The 18,582-nt window shown below is 38.4% G+C and overlaps 1 protein-coding gene across 1 annotated transcript; it reads left to right on the top strand.

The window, feature by feature from the left end:
• Positions 1 to 2,798: 2,798 nt before the first annotated feature.
• LOC115959371 (NAC domain-containing protein 21/22-like) lies at positions 2,799 to 6,734 on the top strand. Its single transcript, XM_031077732.1, has 3 exons — positions 2,799 to 3,274; positions 5,531 to 5,796; positions 6,128 to 6,734. Exons 1-3 carry the CDS (start codon positions 3,106 to 3,108, stop codon positions 6,491 to 6,493), a joined length of 801 nt encoding a protein of 266 aa, XP_030933592.1. The 5' UTR covers positions 2,799 to 3,105; the 3' UTR covers positions 6,494 to 6,734.
• The last annotated feature ends 11,848 nt before the right edge of the window (positions 6,735 to 18,582 follow it).

The following is an 18,582-nucleotide window of genomic DNA, read 5'->3' as shown; positions in this document are numbered from 1 at the left end:
ATGATAAGATAATAAAAAAAAAAAAAAAAAAATTCTTATAATATCATAGTACGATTGTTAACTGAAGAATGATAAGATAATAAAAATAAATATAGCTCAACTGACTGCAAATCTTAGGATAATCATTGAAATGATAAATATATATTTTTGTACGGCTCAATATTTTATATCACATATTCATAAATCATAATTTGATTTTTTTTAGGCCACATGAATTGTTTATGATTAGGAATACAAACATTACAAAAAAGAAAACTAGGGATCGCCACGTAGTCCATGCATGAATATGCTTAGTTGGCTGGTTTTGATTGGATCCTCTACATGACCGGTTATTATCATCTAGATCAACAAAATTGGACCCCACTTATAATAATAATCAAAGAAAATAAAACAAAATTGGTCCCCACTCAAAAAGTTTGCAAAATTTTTATTAGACGAAAGGGGTAAGCATGGTATTTGCAAAAGTATATAATATATAATATAAAGGAAAAAAGAGCCCTTAACTTATGGAAATGAATTTAGAGTAAAATGACACATTGAAATGAAATGAAGGAGAGGAGAAGAAAAATTATTGGTTCGAAAGGAGAGAGGAATATGAAGCCGTCACTCATCGTCCAACATCATTCATCATCTACATCTATACACCTAACAAAAATTCCCTCATTGGAAAAAAACCCTAACCCTAGAATTCACAATCATTTGTATTATCTTTGCTTGGTCGGGACATCACATGATTTAATTTAGAATAAACTCACACGTCACCCACCCTATGACGTGTTACCCTTTGAGTGTGGACCGGTGTCTGTCACACATATATGTCTTCTTAGCGCGTCCTTGGCTCCCCCGTAAATTTAGGGTTCTTTGACGAATTTATCAAAATCATTTTTCTCTCTGTAGCAAATACTAAGACCGACCTGAGTCACCATAGGTTTCAGTTTACCATTTGTTCAAGAAAACTCAATGACCCTTCTTGACTTTGAGTTTAATTTTTTTTTTTTTTTTTTGATACAAGAGTTTAAAATTTATTAATGCTCGATCTTACCCTCATTTTTTTTTTGTTTCAATTTGTACCTCAATTTTCTTCAATTATATGGAAAATTTACCTCAATTTTTAAATTTATTACTTATAATCTCACAATTATGGGTTAATCACTGTTTTTTCCCGACATGATTATGACCAATACCTTTTTTTTTTTCTTCTCAAAAAAGAAGACGACTAATACCCAATTTTAGTTACTATTGTCTCACCTCTTTATGCTTTTTTTATTTTTTTTCCCATGCCATATAAGGTAGATATTTATCGTATAATGGCGAAAATGACCTATCATCCAAAGGGACCCATGACCTATTGCACAAGTAATCCTGCCGGGATAAGAAAGGGTATAATTGTCCTTTTTTTGAAATTAATATTAGATCCTAAAGTTTATTTCTATCACGCTCATATAATAGTGTAATTTGAGCTCCATTATTTCAACCTATATGTGCTAACCATGGAAGAGACCCCAGTCCTGTCATCGTCTATAATATACTATCCTAAATTATTATCATAAAGATGATACATGTTGTGACAAACATCCCTTTGTCCATATTTCCCTTATTATTGCCCTTTCTAACATTACTCACCCAAAAACAAAAATCATAAAAATTCGTATAGATAAGTATACAATATTATGTATGATGGGGCTAATGTCCTTCATCATTAGTGGGGCCCAGGCCAAAGACAATCTGTGTGCCCCACAATTGCATCAATCCAAAGTGCTCTTCTGTGATCGAAAATTGAACAGATGGGGCTCTTATAAGTTCATTATTAATGTATTTTTTTTCCAGCTATTAATTTGTATTTTTTTTTCACTTAATTTTTTTGAGCTGTCCATGTTTGTAGCCCAGATCCATCAAAGGGTTCACGTGGCTTCAACAATTGGATTTTTGGGAATTTTCTTGAAGTGGATGGCCAGCTGATAGAATAGCTGAACAAATCAATTATTTAATCCACATTTTCCAGTATTATCTTAATCATGGACAAATCTATATTATAAAATTCCAATTCCAATATGATATTCCTTTAACATATAAAAGGGAAATTCTTCTTTAGTTAATTCTTTCTAACAATAGAATATATACCCTCTTAATTCTCTAGGACTAGTGGCTTTCTATTGTTACCCCCACAAAACAAAAGAAGCACTAAAATCCAAAGACTGCGCATAGATAGATTGTTGAAGAAACAAAAGTTTAAAAAATTGAATGAAAATGAAAAGTTCATGACAAAAGGCAAGGATCTACAACTCAAGTTAAGAAAGCCTCAGGTTTTTATTAACATTTAATTTTAGGACAACAAAGTCACGTGAACATATAAAGGAAAAAAAAGAAAAAAAAAAAAAAAAGAATCTTGTATAATAAGCTTTCAATACAAAAGTTAAACTTTTAATCCTTTTCATGAGATCATATTTTAAATGAGTAAAAAAAAAAAAGTCCACATATCAGATGGGCATGATTGTTTGATCAATTATTAGTATTAGATATTGGCTATTAATGTGTATGACAAGTGATTCTCCACGCAAATTAACCCTTTTTTTTTTTTTTTTTTTTTTTTTGTATTACCGGTAAAGATTCTTAATCTTCTTTGAATGATTATTATTGTACAAAAACGATATAAATATGTGAAAATATGATAAATAAAAAAAGGGATGTTTTGGAGGGTTTCTCTCATAAAATAATTTGGCTTTTGTCCATATATGACTGCATCAATTGTTCTACTCCAGGAAGATTTCTTGTAACTTTGGTTTTTCTTGAAACTTCCTACTATAACTAACCAGTTAAACAAGCATGGCCTGCCAGAATATTGTGAGAAATTCTACCAGGCAAAGGAACTTTATCATCCTATAGCCATATATAAATAATACCAACCTTTCTCCCATAGTAGAATATTTTCAAATACCCAAACATAGAAACCAAAGCTTCTCTTTAAACCAACCAGCCAGCCACCTTCAATCTCCAACCACAAATATACTCCAACTATAAAAAAAAATTCTCTTTGGTATTCAAACTATATAAAGATTTCATTTTTCTTTGCTCTACCAAATCTTATCCTTCCTTAAAATAATCAACATGGGTTTGAGAGACATTGGAGCCACACTGCCTCCTGGGTTTAGATTTTATCCTAGTGATGAGGAGTTGGTCTGCCATTATCTCTACAAAAAGATCACAAATGAGGAAGTTTTGAAGGGTACTTTGATGGAAATTGACTTGCATACTTGTGAGCCATGGCAGCTTCCTGGTAAGTTATTCTGACTCACATCCCATATATGCTTACAAAACCTTTGTTTTTTGTTTCTTAAAATCTTTGTTTCTCATTGTTATATTTCATCAGAATTTAGAGCAAGTTCTCATTTTTTTCCTTTTTCTTTTCTTTTACTTTTTATAACCGATGTAACAATAATTAATGTGACAGATAAAGTTTGAGCACCTTGATTTGTCTTCTTTTGTTGGCATGCTTTTACTATGGGGCAGGACATAAAGATAACACAAAATTATTTTCTGTACGAGGCAGACCAGCATGTTTGGAATGGTAGCTAGCTTGGGGTAGAGCGAGCGGACAAACATGTTTTCCTTTAGAGAGAGAGAGAACTCCAATTTTATGCATAGTTTATTCAATCCTTTGTCTGATATAGCTAAATTCTTTAAGTGGTATTAGTGTTAATATATATATATATATATTGTTTGTATGTATGCATATTTTAATTAGTTTATTATCATAATTGTAAGAAAGAACTGACAAGCAAACTCTCAGGCTCTACTGTTGGAGGCTTGGAGGTTTGTTAATAACTAGAAAACATTTTTAAAATGGTTATTTCAAATCCAACCTGCCTTAAACATTACTTCAAGGAAGCAACTGACCTTTGTCGAAGAAAAAAGGAAGCAACTGACCTTTCAAAGATAATCTTTTCTTTTTTACTTTTACTTTTGCTTTTGTTTAGATTTCCTTTTAGCAGCGATCGATTCATGATGATATTTCAGTCACCAATGATATCTAATGGAAAACCATTATTGGCTTTCTGAACACAGCAGTACTATACACTCTATATAAAATGTTTAGCGGCCATTAAACAGATTCGAAGAATAGTTTTTTTGCTTCTACGTACATTAATTATTTTGACCTGATATAAATAAATTTCCTTTGAAGGAATTTAAGATATATGGCATGCATACGTAGGTGCCAGAGCTTTCACTCTTTCTCTCTTTGCTGTATTCATGCAAATCGGCTAGCTGGTTGGCTACCAAGCTAAGCTAATTTGCCATATGGGTTGTGATATATATGGAGGTTAGTCATGTGCAAAGACCACGCACATGCATATAGGACCAGGTTCATGGATGGTCCAGATATACCATATCATCAAGTACACCAGAAATTATATATTTGCCTTGTCTCAGAGTAAATTATTAGGTGGCTACAGTAGAAGGGTAAATGATTGAGCATCTAATTGCTCAAATTTGTGTTTGTTTTCCTATTATTTTTAGTGTTTATAATCCTTAATTGATTTACAATATGGTAGGGTTGAAGGGATCAGTAATCTAATACAGTGAAAACTTTTTGTGGGACATAAATATTCCCTATTTAGCTGGAATTTTTTATAAATTGAATTGCGTAGATGAGCTTTTTTATTTACAACACAACAACTTACTTCATAAGCTTCCTCCATATCTTCTTAAAGAGCAACGTGTCAATGCATGGTCGCCAGCCAAAACTTTCAACCGTGATGATTATCTAAGAGACTAAGCAGAAAGCAACTTTCCATGACTTTCACGCATCACTTCAGCACTACGTCCAAGCAAATGAAAAATTGAACATGAAGATTCATGTATTTAGTTATTTACTCATAATGATTTTCTTCTAAACCCTAGTGGTCCTCAAATCGTTCTTCCTTAAATTTGACACCACACCTTTAGCTTCCTTGGACATAACTCATTAAGGTGACACAGACTTGCCATCTCTTTTAATCTTCCATGCAAGTCTAATTCCCAAAAAAAGAGTCAAAGCTAAGGTACATGGCAATCATCAATATATGCAGTTTTCAATTATTTTTAATTCCGTCACGTATGTCAATAACTTTGTAGCTCAATTGACATTTATCAGGGTTTAGAATTTAAATCTTCCTTCTCCTATTATAATTATCTAATTATTAAAAAATAAATTACATCACGTATTAAAAGTGTGTTTAATTAGAAATAGGCTTTTGCTAAAAATTTGTTTGCTCATTTGCTAAAATTGTGTTAATTAAATAATATAGTTATATTGATGGGTGATACATCAATTTTTGAATATTATATGGTAAAATTTGTAACATTTATCCTACCAATACTGTACAACACTATATACATACGTATATATATTAAAGTCAGTAACGTAGGATATCAAATCATATCCTATGCTATCTTGGCTATGACACTTGTGCCCCACTCTACTGCTTTGTTGAAAGCAATGTTCATATAATTGCTAAACTTCAAAAAACTGTGTTTTTTTTTCAATCTACAGAGGTGGCTAAACTCAATGCGACTGAATGGTACTTCTTCAGCTTCAGAGACCGCAAATATGCCACAGGCTTCAGGACCAATAGGGCAACGACATCTGGTTACTGGAAAGCCACAGGGAAGGACCGTACAGTGCTGGACCCAATGTCAAGGGAGATAGTAGGGATGAGAAAGACTTTGGTGTTCTATCGCAATAGAGCTCCAAATGGCATCAAAACTGGTTGGATCATGCATGAATTTCGCTTGGAGACCCCACATATGCCTCCTAAGGTATGACTCTTTTTGCTGCTTTTGGAACAATATTATTTCTTCATTTCACACGCAAACACATACAAAATCACACACTATCACGGTGAGACAGAGAGAATCTTCAAGTATAGAAAAGTTTCAGTGTTTCATGCACCAATATCTCACAGGAAACTGTAAGGAAAGTGTGTATGAAAGTTGCCTATTGACTTTGTTACATGCGTTTCCACCTTAATGGGGGATAAACGAAAAGAAAACATTATCCAAATTAGATGCTACCCTATCTATAATGTCATGATAATACTACTTAGTGCATGCATTTTGCTAATGAGATTATTACGCGTTTTGATTACAGGAAGACTGGGTTTTGTGTAGAGTATTTCACAAAAGCAAGGGTATGGCAGCAAACTTGGAAGATAGCAACCAACTTATGTTTGAGACCACATCTTGTGGTCCCACTAGCCAAACCATGCCTTGTGGGTACAATCAAATGACCTCGTTTGCTTCAACTCCATCTCACCACAACCAAAGTAACTCCCTGCTAAATCTCCTTCAGTTTTCTCAGGGCACAGACAACAACAATGAAATTACCTCCAAAGGTGATGATGACTATGGGTTCTTATGGGAGATGAACATGGAAGAAGAGAGTTTGGGAAATGGGGCACCTTCAAACTTGGAGGAGATGAGATTCGAGATTGACAACGGCATGGTTTTCCTATGAAATATACGCATATATTTTATAGTTTATATTAATTAAAAAAACACATGCCAAATTTATTGATTTGTAATGTATATTAATTTGATGTTTGGGCTTTGAGGGACAACTTATGTTTGATTGGATATTAGAAGGTTTGTGCTTAGTGTGTTGTTAGGTTTTATTTTTATTTTTATTTTTTATACAACACTGGGGGTTTGTATAAAATTATCAAATATGTAAAGATTCTTTGCTAGGGTCCTGACAACTTTTGCTGGTTCACGTAATTGTAGGCATGTCAAGGCTTCTTGGACAAGATTAGTATTGTAGAAGTCCCTACACGTTGATTAAATTATATAAACAATTTAAAAGTATACCCACTCTTTCAGTTAAAAAACCCTCTACCACAAAGATAAAGTATTCTTTTCTAAAGAGGTCACAGACGTATACAACTGGATTTAATTATGGCATTAAAATATTTCTAATTACTGGCCATTTTCCTTAACATTCATTTCTCCACGACGAGGTTACGCCTGAGATTAGGGTGTCAATGGCAATAACAAATTCTTCTATTACAAGCAAACCTGTAGTAACAGTATGTCAAAGGAAAAAAAAAAGTTTAAGATTTAGATCTTTTATAGTTCTTAGATAACTCCACCATAAAGTTCCTAACATACTTTCTATTTATTTTGAAATGAAAGGATTGAATTACAACTTCATTAACATTTAATAAAACTATTAAATTTTTATATCTATTTAAATTATTAATGATGTGACATAAACTAATCCAACCATTTTTAAATGAATAAAGAGGGTTTTAGGAACTCTACAATGGAGTTACCCTAAAACTCTAAAGGATCTTAATTCATAATTTTATTTATGTCACAATATATATATATATATATATATATAATTATAAGCTTGTGCTATACCCAAAAGGTTTAGGGTCCGTTTGGTTGGAGGGGTGGAAAAGTGCGAGGATAGAAAATGGTGGAATGATAAAAAAGTAACAGGATTTTTTCTGTTTGGTTGGAGGGGTGGAAAAGTGGGAGGATAGAAAATGGTGGAATGATAAAAAAGTGACAGGATAGAAAATATTTTATTTTCTCTCCTTTTTGTTTAGTTGGGAGTGAAAAAATGGAAGGATGGAAAAAGTGAGTTTGAATAAATTTACTCGTATGCCTTATTAAAGAATGATGCCCAATTAAAACAAAAAAGTGACAAATAACCAAAAAAAAAGCAATCACCCAAATTTATTAAAAAAAAAAAAATCATGTCCCAAAAAAAATCATTATCTAGTTAAAAAAAAAAAAAAAAAAAACCCTAGAAAATCAAAACAAAAAAAGAGAGGCAACATTACTGTCCAAAAAAGAAAAAAGAAAAAAGAAAAGAGAAGAGGCAACTACGCAAAAACAAAAACAAAAAAAAGGGCAACAGTACTACGTGGAGAAGAAAAAATAAATAAATAAAGGCAACTTGAAGAATGTGCACATGGACATTTTTGTTAATCAAGAAAAAATTTATCCCCACTCAGTTTTCTCTCCATTTTGGAGATAAAACATTTTGATGGGCTTGGAGAGAAAACACCTGGACCCCATAATTTATTTTTCTTCCTCTCTACCCAACCAAATATACTCCAAAAAAGTTTTTCTTCTTATTTTCTTTCCAAAGTTTTCCATCCACCTTGTTTCACCTCCAAACAAACACACCCTTAGTCAAGTAGTATGTCATTTAGCTCATTGTAATTGCTTATATAACCCAAAACCTAATAAATACTCGATGTGAGACTCAACAATCTTACAATAAAAAATTCAATATCCAATGCATTTAGGATTCTCTCCTTCAACCCATGCAATCCTTATTAGGGCATATAATGGATTCCAAACTGCAGTGCCCCTTAAAAAATCCCCTAATGGTTGGAAAAGACTCTTCCTCGAGTCTTGCTCACCTTCTTCCTTATAATATGGCAAAAGGTGAACATGACTTTAAAAGTTGTCAAAACACCATAGTCCCCCAAAAGCTCGACTTTCTATGCATTTTCAACAATAAATTTAATCATATTAAAAGGACCATCAACTCTATGCGTGAGTTTAAAGTGATGCTTGTGGTGGGCTTTTTTTTTTTTTTTTTTTTTTTTTGTGTTTTGGGCTGAATTTTTCCTACTGTACCACGATCTGTGATTCTGAGGTACAAGAGCTGGGACTGGCTTAACTAAAACACACCTTAGGCTAGCTTGTGCGCAAGTTGGGCCATCCCCACATAGACATGCCCTGGCAGGAGCCTTAGATGTACCGTGTGCTCACGACAGGAATGACTATTACAGATGTTACAGCAGAAAGCACGATGCAACAAAATAACTAAAACATTTCTACCAATTAACAATAATAAATAACACGACAAGGGAGAGTAAAGAAATATAATCACAAATAACAAGATTACGGCAAACAGTCTATCGGTAGGATAATGAGTTAGTCATTTATAAAAAAAAAAGGAATTGGCTTAATTGTTCAGCGAACACAAGCCCAAAAAGGGAGCCAATCTCCAATGTGGGTAACCTTAAAGGGAATTCTTGCTGTAGAGGTTACACACTTTGGAAAAAAGGACCTAGATGGCTGAAACTTGAGTTCTTAGCTTATCAGAGAGTGGGTTTATTGATAGGGAGAGAAATGGGTAGCCTATTGACGCATGCCTCTTTTCCTAGCACTCATGTTTCTTCTTTTCTTTGGGATTTTTGTATCTTTCCTTTTCTTTTTTTACTTCTTTTTTTACTTCTTTGTTTACTTTTTTGTTTACTTTGCTCTCTTTTCTTTCTTTCTATCTCTTTTTTTTTTTGTTTGCCGTTGTTCCCCCCTTCACTGCTCACGCCTATAGCCTTTTATACTGTCTGTTGTGACAAGATTTACCATTTTAACCCCTTAACCGCTTTTGGCTCATTGTGGGAGTCCTTCCAAGATTGCCCACTGGCCTGCCAGCTGCCCAGCCACTACTATTACACTGTGTAGGCTGCATCACGCCTCATTTCCAAACAAAAATGGTTTTTGTTTTGTCTCTTACCTCTCTTAATACTATCATCCAGATAAGGGGTTAAACCTGTTCCTTACCTACCTATATGACATGCATCTAGTGATTCCAGCTTATGTTTACTTCTTTTGGGTGAGATGTCATACCAGCAAGACATTTCTCCCCAAAAAAGTTTGAGCGGGAACCCCAAAATAGGCTCCCCCCTTCTCCCCACCGCTAAACCACACCTTCTCATACCTCTGACCCGTGGCCCACCTCCCTTGTATTGGTTGGGTACAAGTAGGTGGTGCTTGAGCCCTGTGTGCATGCTCTACTTCCTTCTGAATCCATTACTTTTTTGGCCTTCACGCATTTTTCATTGCCTCCGTGTTTGTCTGATTCTACTACACGTTTTGGTATTTGTTTAACTCTTGTGGTGTGAATGATACATAGGCCTTTGGGCTTTTATTCTTTGCATTCCATCTCCTCACTGTTCATTGTTTAGGTGTAGGCCCTCTCCCTCCTACCTGGCTCATGTCCCCTTTTGTCCTGTGTCCATGGGCTGGCTAGTGCTCCTGCCATGCCACTGCATTGCTTCTGCTATGATATCACTTATTTTTTTGTTACCTTTGGGCTTACAGGCTAAGCTCCTACCAGTCCATTTCTTACATTCTTTCTTCTTTTGGGTTTTACTAGCTAGCATTCCTGCTAGGCCAGCCCATTCCATCCCTTAGGCTTCCCTCGACCTATTTCATTCCTTAGGCATCCTCAGTCCATTTTCTTCTTCCTTACCTCTTTCACTCCCATGGGTTTTTGCTAAATCCTTTGGGCTTCCCCGGCCCAATTACCACATCCTTACCTTTTATTACCTTTCAGGCTTATTGGCGCTTATGCCAACCCTACAAATTTACTAATTCATTTCTTGGGCTTCCTCAGCCCATTTATGTCTTTTCCACCTCTTACCATTCCCATGGGTTTACTACCTTCATTATTTGGGCTTCCTCATCCCATTTGCTTCTTTCTAGCCACTTATTATTTTTGTGGGCTTGTTGACCATTATTCCTGCCATTCTGGCTTACTGGTTTTTACTTTACTATTTTCTCCCCCCATCTTTTTCATATTGTTGGACTTCTTCTGCCATTAGGCCCCTTTGTTAAAAATGGGCATCAACATTCAGCCCTCTGAGCATATGAATTGCTCTTACAATTCATATGCGAGCATTAAAAGATATTCTTTTCTCTCTTTTTTTTTGCGGGTTTTTTGAACAGTAGGACCCACCTTATTTCCTTTCTTGTCATGAACAAGGTTTTCCCTTTGAATTCCCCAGTTTAGTAGTTATTTTGAAACATAACTTCTGCTTCATTAATACGATGCTTCTTTTGACAGCTAACCCGTTGCCTCATTTCACGTCACTTTTATTGTCTTTAGCCCTTGGACTTTTCCCTTTTCCATCATTCTCTCAAATTCTTCTTTCTTTCTCTTTATCGTGCCATCTTTCCCAAAACTTCATTACCCATCTTCTTCATTCAAACAACCCATCATGTCGCCAACAAAAGATGAAGGTTCTTCCTGCTGTAAGGAGAAAGAGGTCGCCGTGGACGATCCTCCTACCAAAACCGTGGGTGAAGAGACTCCCCTCTTCGAATCAAACTGCTCCAAGGAGGAGGAAGAAGGTTGCGACCCGAATAGTGAGTGCCCTCCCCTCATCGACCCATGGTATGATACTCACATTCACTTCCTTGTGGTGCCCAGTGACTATTTGCCTCCGTCGCCGGGCCATGTGTGGCTCTCTATTTGCCGCCATGACACAGAGGTTTCTTAGACCCCTTTGGCTTCCACCATTCCCAATCTTGATATACGTCAAAGGACATCACTTCCTATGCCCATTCTCTTCGAGTTTGGGTCAGGCACTTCTTTGGGTTGGAAGGAGTGGGTGGACAAGGAGTTGTCTGACACAGGTTTCATGGCGGCGTTATAGCAGGCTGGTGTGTTGAAGGCCATCATTTCGTTTCAGTGCTTGTCCAACTATCGAGACTTGTTCAATCTTCACCATTTGGTTCGCCAATGGTGCAGCGCCACCCATACCTTCTTCATTTCTTGCGGCAAGATCACCGTGACCTTGGAGGATGTGGCGAACCAACTGTTGCTGCCTATTCTTGGCGATATGGACCCAAGCGATATCGAGCTTTCTTCTGAGGAGGAGGCCGTGGAGGCTAAGTTGAGGAAAGGGATGAGTGGGAACGCGAAGTTGTCCCATTGGGTTAGGGCTTTCTCCAAGGCTTCTGACACAGTCTACCATGAGGCCTTCATCGCATTTTGGCTTTGTAAGTTTATTTTTGGCTCTCACCCACATTCTGCCGTGAAACCTCTTTACTTTCAGTTAGCTATAAAGATTTCTGCTAGGGTGAGTCTGCCATTGGCCCCTATTTTTCTGGGTCATTTGTATGTGCAGTTGGATATTCAACAAGGTGATGAGAGACAGACAGGTTTCTACCACATAGTTACTACCTCTACCCATAGTATCGTATTGCAGCATCTGCTATGAGAGTGTTGTGCTAGGCATTTAGCCAAGTGTAAGTTTGTTCGTTTTGCCAAAGAGAAGTACTGGTCTTGTCTGAGGGTGATTACTGATTTTTGTGGTCATTTTGCTTCTGATTTTTCATTGGCTTACCGTTGGGTTGGGTTAAAGCCGTTTGGGCATCCTGCCATTGAGTTCTTTGACAAGGGAGTTGGTTTTTCTTGGAGGGCTTACAAGGGTTTAAGCACTGATTTCACATGTGCTAATTTAGTCATGGGTCCCTTTACAGACACTGCTAAGACCACTACCCCGTTGACTGCTTTTGATGAGAAGGGGATCACGTACTTGGCAACCACCAATGCTGGGTGGTTGGCTTATCTGGCCGACGAGGGCATCTCCATTATTCTGCCAATAAAGTGAGGAGGAAGTTTGGGTTGGATCAGGACATACTCGATGATTTTACTGCCATCTTGGAGTCTACTACTTCTGTACAACCTTTTTTGTGCCCTAGTGCTTTTGAGTTTTGGAGCAAGCACTTCACAGTAGTCACCATTTTGGGCTCACACAGAGAGGGCCTTTGTACGGCTACAATGCATGGGTATTGGCAAGCCGTGATGACCTCTTTTGTATGAGAGTTGTTAGGTGGCCGTGGGTTTTCCCTTATTCCCCCCGACGGTCTTCATGCCATCATTTTTGCCAACCCACGGTTGTTGCTTCCCACCAAGTCCGTGGTGATATAAGCTAGAAAGCAAAGCAGGTCCGCCATATTTGAGTGGCAAGAGAAGGAGAAGGGGTGATATCTGTATGCTGATGAGTATCCTTTGGGTTGGGAGAAGAAGGTGAAGGTGGTGAACCTTCCTGCACCTGCAAAGAAGGGCTTGGTGTCTCGAACTGCCAAGCCTAAATTTGCCAAGAGAGGGGATGATTCCTTTGAGACCTATTCTGACATTGTTCTTTATGGGGGTGGCCTTCCATTAGGACAAGTGGTAGTAAAAGGAAGACATCTTCGCCAGCCCCGTCTGCCACTACCGAGAGAAGAGTATGTTATCTCTAAATTTCACCCTTCCTTTATTTTAATTATTTATGGGGCTTCCTGCGGCTAACTCCATATGTATACTTATTCCTTTCTTCTCTCTCTCTCTCTCTTTTTCCTTGGTAGTCCAAGCATAAGGAAGACACTTCGACCACTCACCCTATATTACTTGGTGAGCCTGAGTTTGAGGTACATCCCTTTCCTTTGCATGCATCTTCATTGCCATGTGTCATCATGTGCTTTCTCTCTCTTGCATGTTTATTTATCTCTTCTCTGCCTTAACACCTGCCCTTTTTTTTTTTTTTTTTTTTTTTTTTTTTTTTTTTTTTTTAAGGTTGATCCCAAGGCCGTTTTTGTTTATCACCCCTACAAGTGAGGAGGCTTCTTCTATGGGTATGCCTATAGAGAGCTTCTTCGATAGGGCAGATGTCGTGGCTAAGGCCATGGCCTCTGCTTCTGCTGCTATTGCACAGGAGAGCTCCTGTTGAAGCTCTGGTTCCTCCATCCGAGTCCATTCCTACCGAGGAGAGTATTTAGGCCGATAGGGTTGTTAGCAGTGAGTTTTCCTATTCTTGCTGAGATCCTCACTCCTCAAGAAGTCACTCCTACAAGCGCATCTTAGACTAGAAGTGTTTCTCCTACTACTCCTCCAGTCATTTCTGCCAGTGATCCCTTCGTTGCCCTTTCCCAGGTTGTGAAGGATGGCTCTTCTTTGGTGGTCACTCCATCTTCCATCCCTAGCTTTGCCACCCAAGGGCCTAATGCAAAATTTTCTTTTCATGAGGGGTCAGAGGAAGTCCTTAAGGACTTCAAGGATGAACCCATCCTAAAGACAAGGATTTTTTACTCTGATGAGGATAGTGATGGTGGAGGGCAAGAGGCCAAGGCTATAGGTATGTGTCTTTCGTCCTTAGCAAATCTTCTTTTTCTTTTCTTCCTGTCATTTCTTGATACGTCCCTCTAATTACTTTGCACATCATTTTTTACAGCCACAGACATTCCTAAGGAGCCTAAGATTGTAGCAGGCCTTACATTGCCCACAGCTCCTGCTTCTGTTATACCCGTAGCCCCTATTCCTATGGGTCCTAGTAATTTTCTTTCCCTTGTGCTTTTTTCAATTAAGGCTTTCATCATTATATCCATTCCTTCACTTTGTTTATTCCTTGCAAACTCATGTTGTACCTCGTATTTCTATTCAGGTCCAACTCCTACCAAGGTGGCTCCAACCTCATGGTTTGAGGTTGGTAGTAGTTCTGCCACCGTTCCTGATCGGCGAGTGAGGCCGCTGCCTTCTTTACCCGAATTGACCTGCCTGAGATCAATGACCTTGATCTTGCGAACTTCTGGGGTGCTAGAGCTTTTTATGTTGATTTTCATGGCTTCCAAGTTCCTGAGGAGTGCATCACCCACTTAGAGGCGATCTATAGCAACCGTGGGGACTTTATGCAAGGATTTCTCTTTGGTCAATCTGTGAGGGAGCACTTCTTTAAGTTATTGGGGAGTGTGATGAATGACATCAAGCGTAACTTCATCGACATCGTGGCTACTAAGAGGATTTTGCAGTGGAGGGCTGCGGTTTAAGAGTTGATTAGGGTTGGATTTGTTGTGGAGTTTCTGTTGGATCACTTGCGAGAGATTGCTCGAGACTTCTTCATGAAAAAGGTCTAGCTTGCTGTGGACGCTGTAAATGCTCGCATCAAGAGTTTAAAGAAAGAGGTGGCAAACTTAGAGGCACGTTGCGAGCATTTTTGTTTTGGTGTTATTGGCCTCAGTCGCTTTAGGGATCAGACCCTTATTCAAACCTTTTATTAGACTTTTACCCATTATATAGCCTTATTTCCTTCCCCCATGTTTACTTCCCTCCCCTTTCTCTCTACTCAGTACACTTTATTTTTTTTTTTTTTCTAGCACTTATTTGATAAGTCTGGTATGACTTATATATTTTGGGTTTGTAATCTATTATGCTATGTCTGCTACAGCTACTACTATCTTTTATGATACAATATATTTTACTAATACTTCATGATCTTCATTACACTTTATTTTGCTCTTAATCATGAACTACAAATGAAAACATGCTACAATGCTTTCTTGTGACATTATCCCTTGTAAGGGTGGTCACTTGGAAAAAGACATGAAGGAAAGGAAAGGCTACATAATGTTTCCTAGGCATAATAATGCTTTAGCCATTTGTCATTGATGGGGTCCATTAAATCTTTTCCATCCACTTGGGCCAAACAATAATACACACTTGCATGTGCTTCCTTTACCACGAAGGGTCCCTCCCATTTTGGCGAGAATTTAGATGGTCATGCCAGACCTTGCCTGATGTGGTCTGCTGTCCTCAATACGAGCTGTCCTTCTGTAAACACCCTTTCTTTAATTGTCCTGCCATAAGCTTTGGTCATCCTTTAATTGTATTTGCGGCTATGCTCTTAGGCTTCCTCCCTTTTTTCGTCCAACCCTTCTAGGTCCTCACACCTTTTTGCTGTAAAGCTTTTTTCTGTTCTTTTTTTTCTTTCTTTTGTGCCTAAGGAGAAGGGAGAAAATCTTGTGGTAGATTTGGGCGAGCTTCAGTAAGCCCAAAGGGTGTCTGGCAAATGCGTTACCTATCCTTCGATGTACTCCTAGCTCATCTTGCTAATAATCTTGATGAGGATTTTGTTTGTTGCTTCCACTTCCCATTCCCTTGAGGATAATAAGGCAATGACCGATGGTACTTCACCTAAAAAAACTCCAACATCTTTCTCACCTCTCTATTGACAAAAGGCCATTGTCACTTATGATTCTGTGAGGCACCCCAAATCGAACAATTATATTTTCCTTAATGAAGTTTGCTACAACTCCTTTAGTGGCTTTGCGGAGCGGTATGGTCTCTGCCCATTTAGTGAAATATTTTGTCACCACAAAGATCCATATGTACCCGTGAGAAGGTGGATTAACTGGTCTTACCAAATTGAGCCCCTAAGTGTGAAAGGGCCATGGAGTGACCATGTTATGTAAGCTACGTGGGTGGGTGTGGATCAAATTGGTTTGCACTTGGCAGCTGTGGCATTTTTTCACAAATTCTGTTGTATCCCTTTTCATAGTGGGCTAGTAATAGCTCATCTACAGCATGCATTGATATAGCTTCTTCTTTCCTTAGTACTCTCCACATTCCCTTGCGTGTACCTCTTTTAACATTTCTCCAGCCTCTTCAGGACCCAAACATTGTAGTAGGTCCCTATTGTACCCTTTTTTTTTAAAAGAATTCCTTCATGTAGGAAGTAGTGGGTTTCCAGCTTCCTGAGTTTATTCCTTTCACTATGCTTTTGTGGCAGGTTGCCTTTTGTTAAGTATTCTATGAATGGGCTTCTCCAATCTTCATTGGCAAACAAGACATAACTCTCTTCCTTGTCTATGGCCAAGTGGCATGCCTCACACTGGGTTTGGACTGGGTTTGCATCCTTACTTATGTTTAGCCAATAAAAATCTGCTTTCTGGAGCCTGTGGTATAGGCTGATCTCACCGCAGAACCCACAGGTTCTGCCATGCACTTCCCTCAGTTTTCTTTGGGCCTCTTCATGCCCCACACATCTTGACAAAATTCCTTCTGGCATTCTGCAATACAGTTCCCCTTTCATCAGGACATAGTCCTTTAATATCTTTAATTCTGCCACGTCTCCTTCCTTTAATAGGGCTTCCTTAATGGGAACCCTTCAATCCTCTTCACATCCTTGCTTCTCCTGAAACCTTTCCTGAAGTATTTCAATAATGGACTCTCTTCGCTTGTTGATTTCAACTTTGGTACTATTCCCTTTGAAGGCTATCTGCGAGCCCAATGTGGCCAGCACGTTCGCGTATCGATTCTCGCTCCTCTAAGCGTGCTCTATTTTGAATGTGGAAAACTTTTCTTCCATTCTCTGGACTAGTGTTCTCTATGGGGCCAAACTTGGTTCCTTTAAGGAGAAACTCTCCTTAGCTTGGCAAACCACCAAGTTGGAGTCGCCTATCACCTTCAAATGCTTGATCCCCATCTTGAGGGTTGTTGCCAACCCCATCAAGTAGGCCTCGTATTCTGCGGTATTGTTTGAACATGGGAACTCTAGATTGAATGGGAGTGCCACGGTCTCTTCACCTTATGATAAAGGACCACTCCTGCCTTCTGAGTTTGTTGTAGAAGAGCCATCAAAATTCATGACCCATTGTTCTTCGGTCACTTCTGCTGTAGCCACTTCTCCCAGTACCTCATCATCTAGTGGGAATTCCTCTTCTCCTAAAAATTGGGCTAGTAGATCCGCTATGGCCTGGCTTTTCACCGCCTTAGGTGTTCTTGCCTTTTGGTTATATTGCGACAATTGTAACAACCATTGAGATATTCTACCAGAGAGGATAGGTTGTCAAAGAAGAGCTTTAATCATATGGGATTTTGTCATCAAGTGTATCTCGTAGGCCAAAAAATAATGGCATAGTCTTTGCGACGCATAGACTATTGCCAGGCATGCCCTTTCCACTCTGGGATAATGGGTCTTTGCATCCCTTAAGGCGCGGCTTATGTAATAGATTGGCTGCTCGACATTGCCTCCATCTTCTTAGGCTATCAAAGCTCCAATGGTAGACAGGCTTGAGGCCACGTAAAGCAACAATGGTTTCCTGCGAACTAGAGCTTGTACCGCGGGAAGGTTCATCATGATCAGCTGTAACCTTCAAAAAGCTGCGTGTTGTACCTCTCCCCACTGAAAGCCTTGCCCTTTCTTTAGTAATCTCATAAAAGCTGAAGTGATTGATGCTAAACCAGGGATGAATTGCCGATGTAAGAAACTTTTCCCAGAAAACTCTTTAACTTCTTTATTATGGCTAGTGGCTTCATGGTTGCTATTACCATTGCTTTAGCTAGGTCCACGTCTATCCCTCTAGTGTGGACTAGGAACCCCAAGAATTTCCCAGCAGACACTCTAAAAGCGCATTTTATTGGGTTCATTCTCAACTTGAAAAGTCAGCACCTTTTAAATACCTTTCTTAATACCTTGACAAGATCTTCTCGCCTTCTTGATTTCACCACTATGTCATCCACATAGTCTTTTAGTTCACGATGCATCATGTTGTGAAATATAGCGGTCATTGTGCGCTGGTAGGTTGCACCTTTATTTTTCATCCCAAAGGGCATCACAGTGTAGTAGAAATTACCTATGGGTGACTTGAAAGTGGTCTTCTCCACATCTTTTGGCGCCATTCGAATCTGGTTGTACCCACTAAACCCGTCCATGAAGGCAAACATGGCATTTCATGCAATGGAGTCTATCAGTAGGTCCATGATGGGTAATGACAATTTTTCTTTAGGGCAAACTTGGTTAAGATTTCTAAAATCAACACAGCATTGTATCTGCCTATTTTTCTTCTTTATTGATACAATGTTGGACAACCATTGTAAGTGTTGGATGGGTTTGATAAAGCTAGCCGCCAGCAACTTTTGCACTTCTTTCACTATTTTCTTTTCTATTTCAGTGTGAAACACTCTGGCAGGCTAAGCCAAAGGCCTAGCCCCAAGATCTACATTGAGCGTGTGTACCACCAACCCTGGGTCAA

Source organism: Quercus lobata, chromosome 9 (assembly GCF_001633185.2).
Source record: "Quercus lobata isolate SW786 chromosome 9, ValleyOak3.0 Primary Assembly, whole genome shotgun sequence".
Classification (NCBI taxonomy): domain Eukaryota; kingdom Viridiplantae; phylum Streptophyta; class Magnoliopsida; order Fagales; family Fagaceae; genus Quercus; species Quercus lobata.
The sequence above is the reverse complement of the archived record's forward strand: the minus strand, read 5'-3'. Positions and strand labels throughout refer to the sequence as shown.

What these genes read in the sequence shown, in the direction of transcription:
- LOC115959371 (XM_031077732.1), top strand. Translation starts at nt 3,106, where the DNA reads ATGGGTTTGAGAGACATTGGAGCCACACTGCCTCCTGGGTTTAGATTT. An exon ending in TGAGCCATGGCAGCTTCCTG is followed by an intron (nt 3,275 to 5,530) that starts GTAAGTTATTCT and finishes TTCAATCTACAG; the next exon opens with AGGTGGCTAAACTCAATGCG. An exon ending in CCCCACATATGCCTCCTAAG is followed by an intron (nt 5,797 to 6,127) that starts GTATGACTCTTT and finishes TTTTGATTACAG; the next exon opens with GAAGACTGGGTTTTGTGTAG.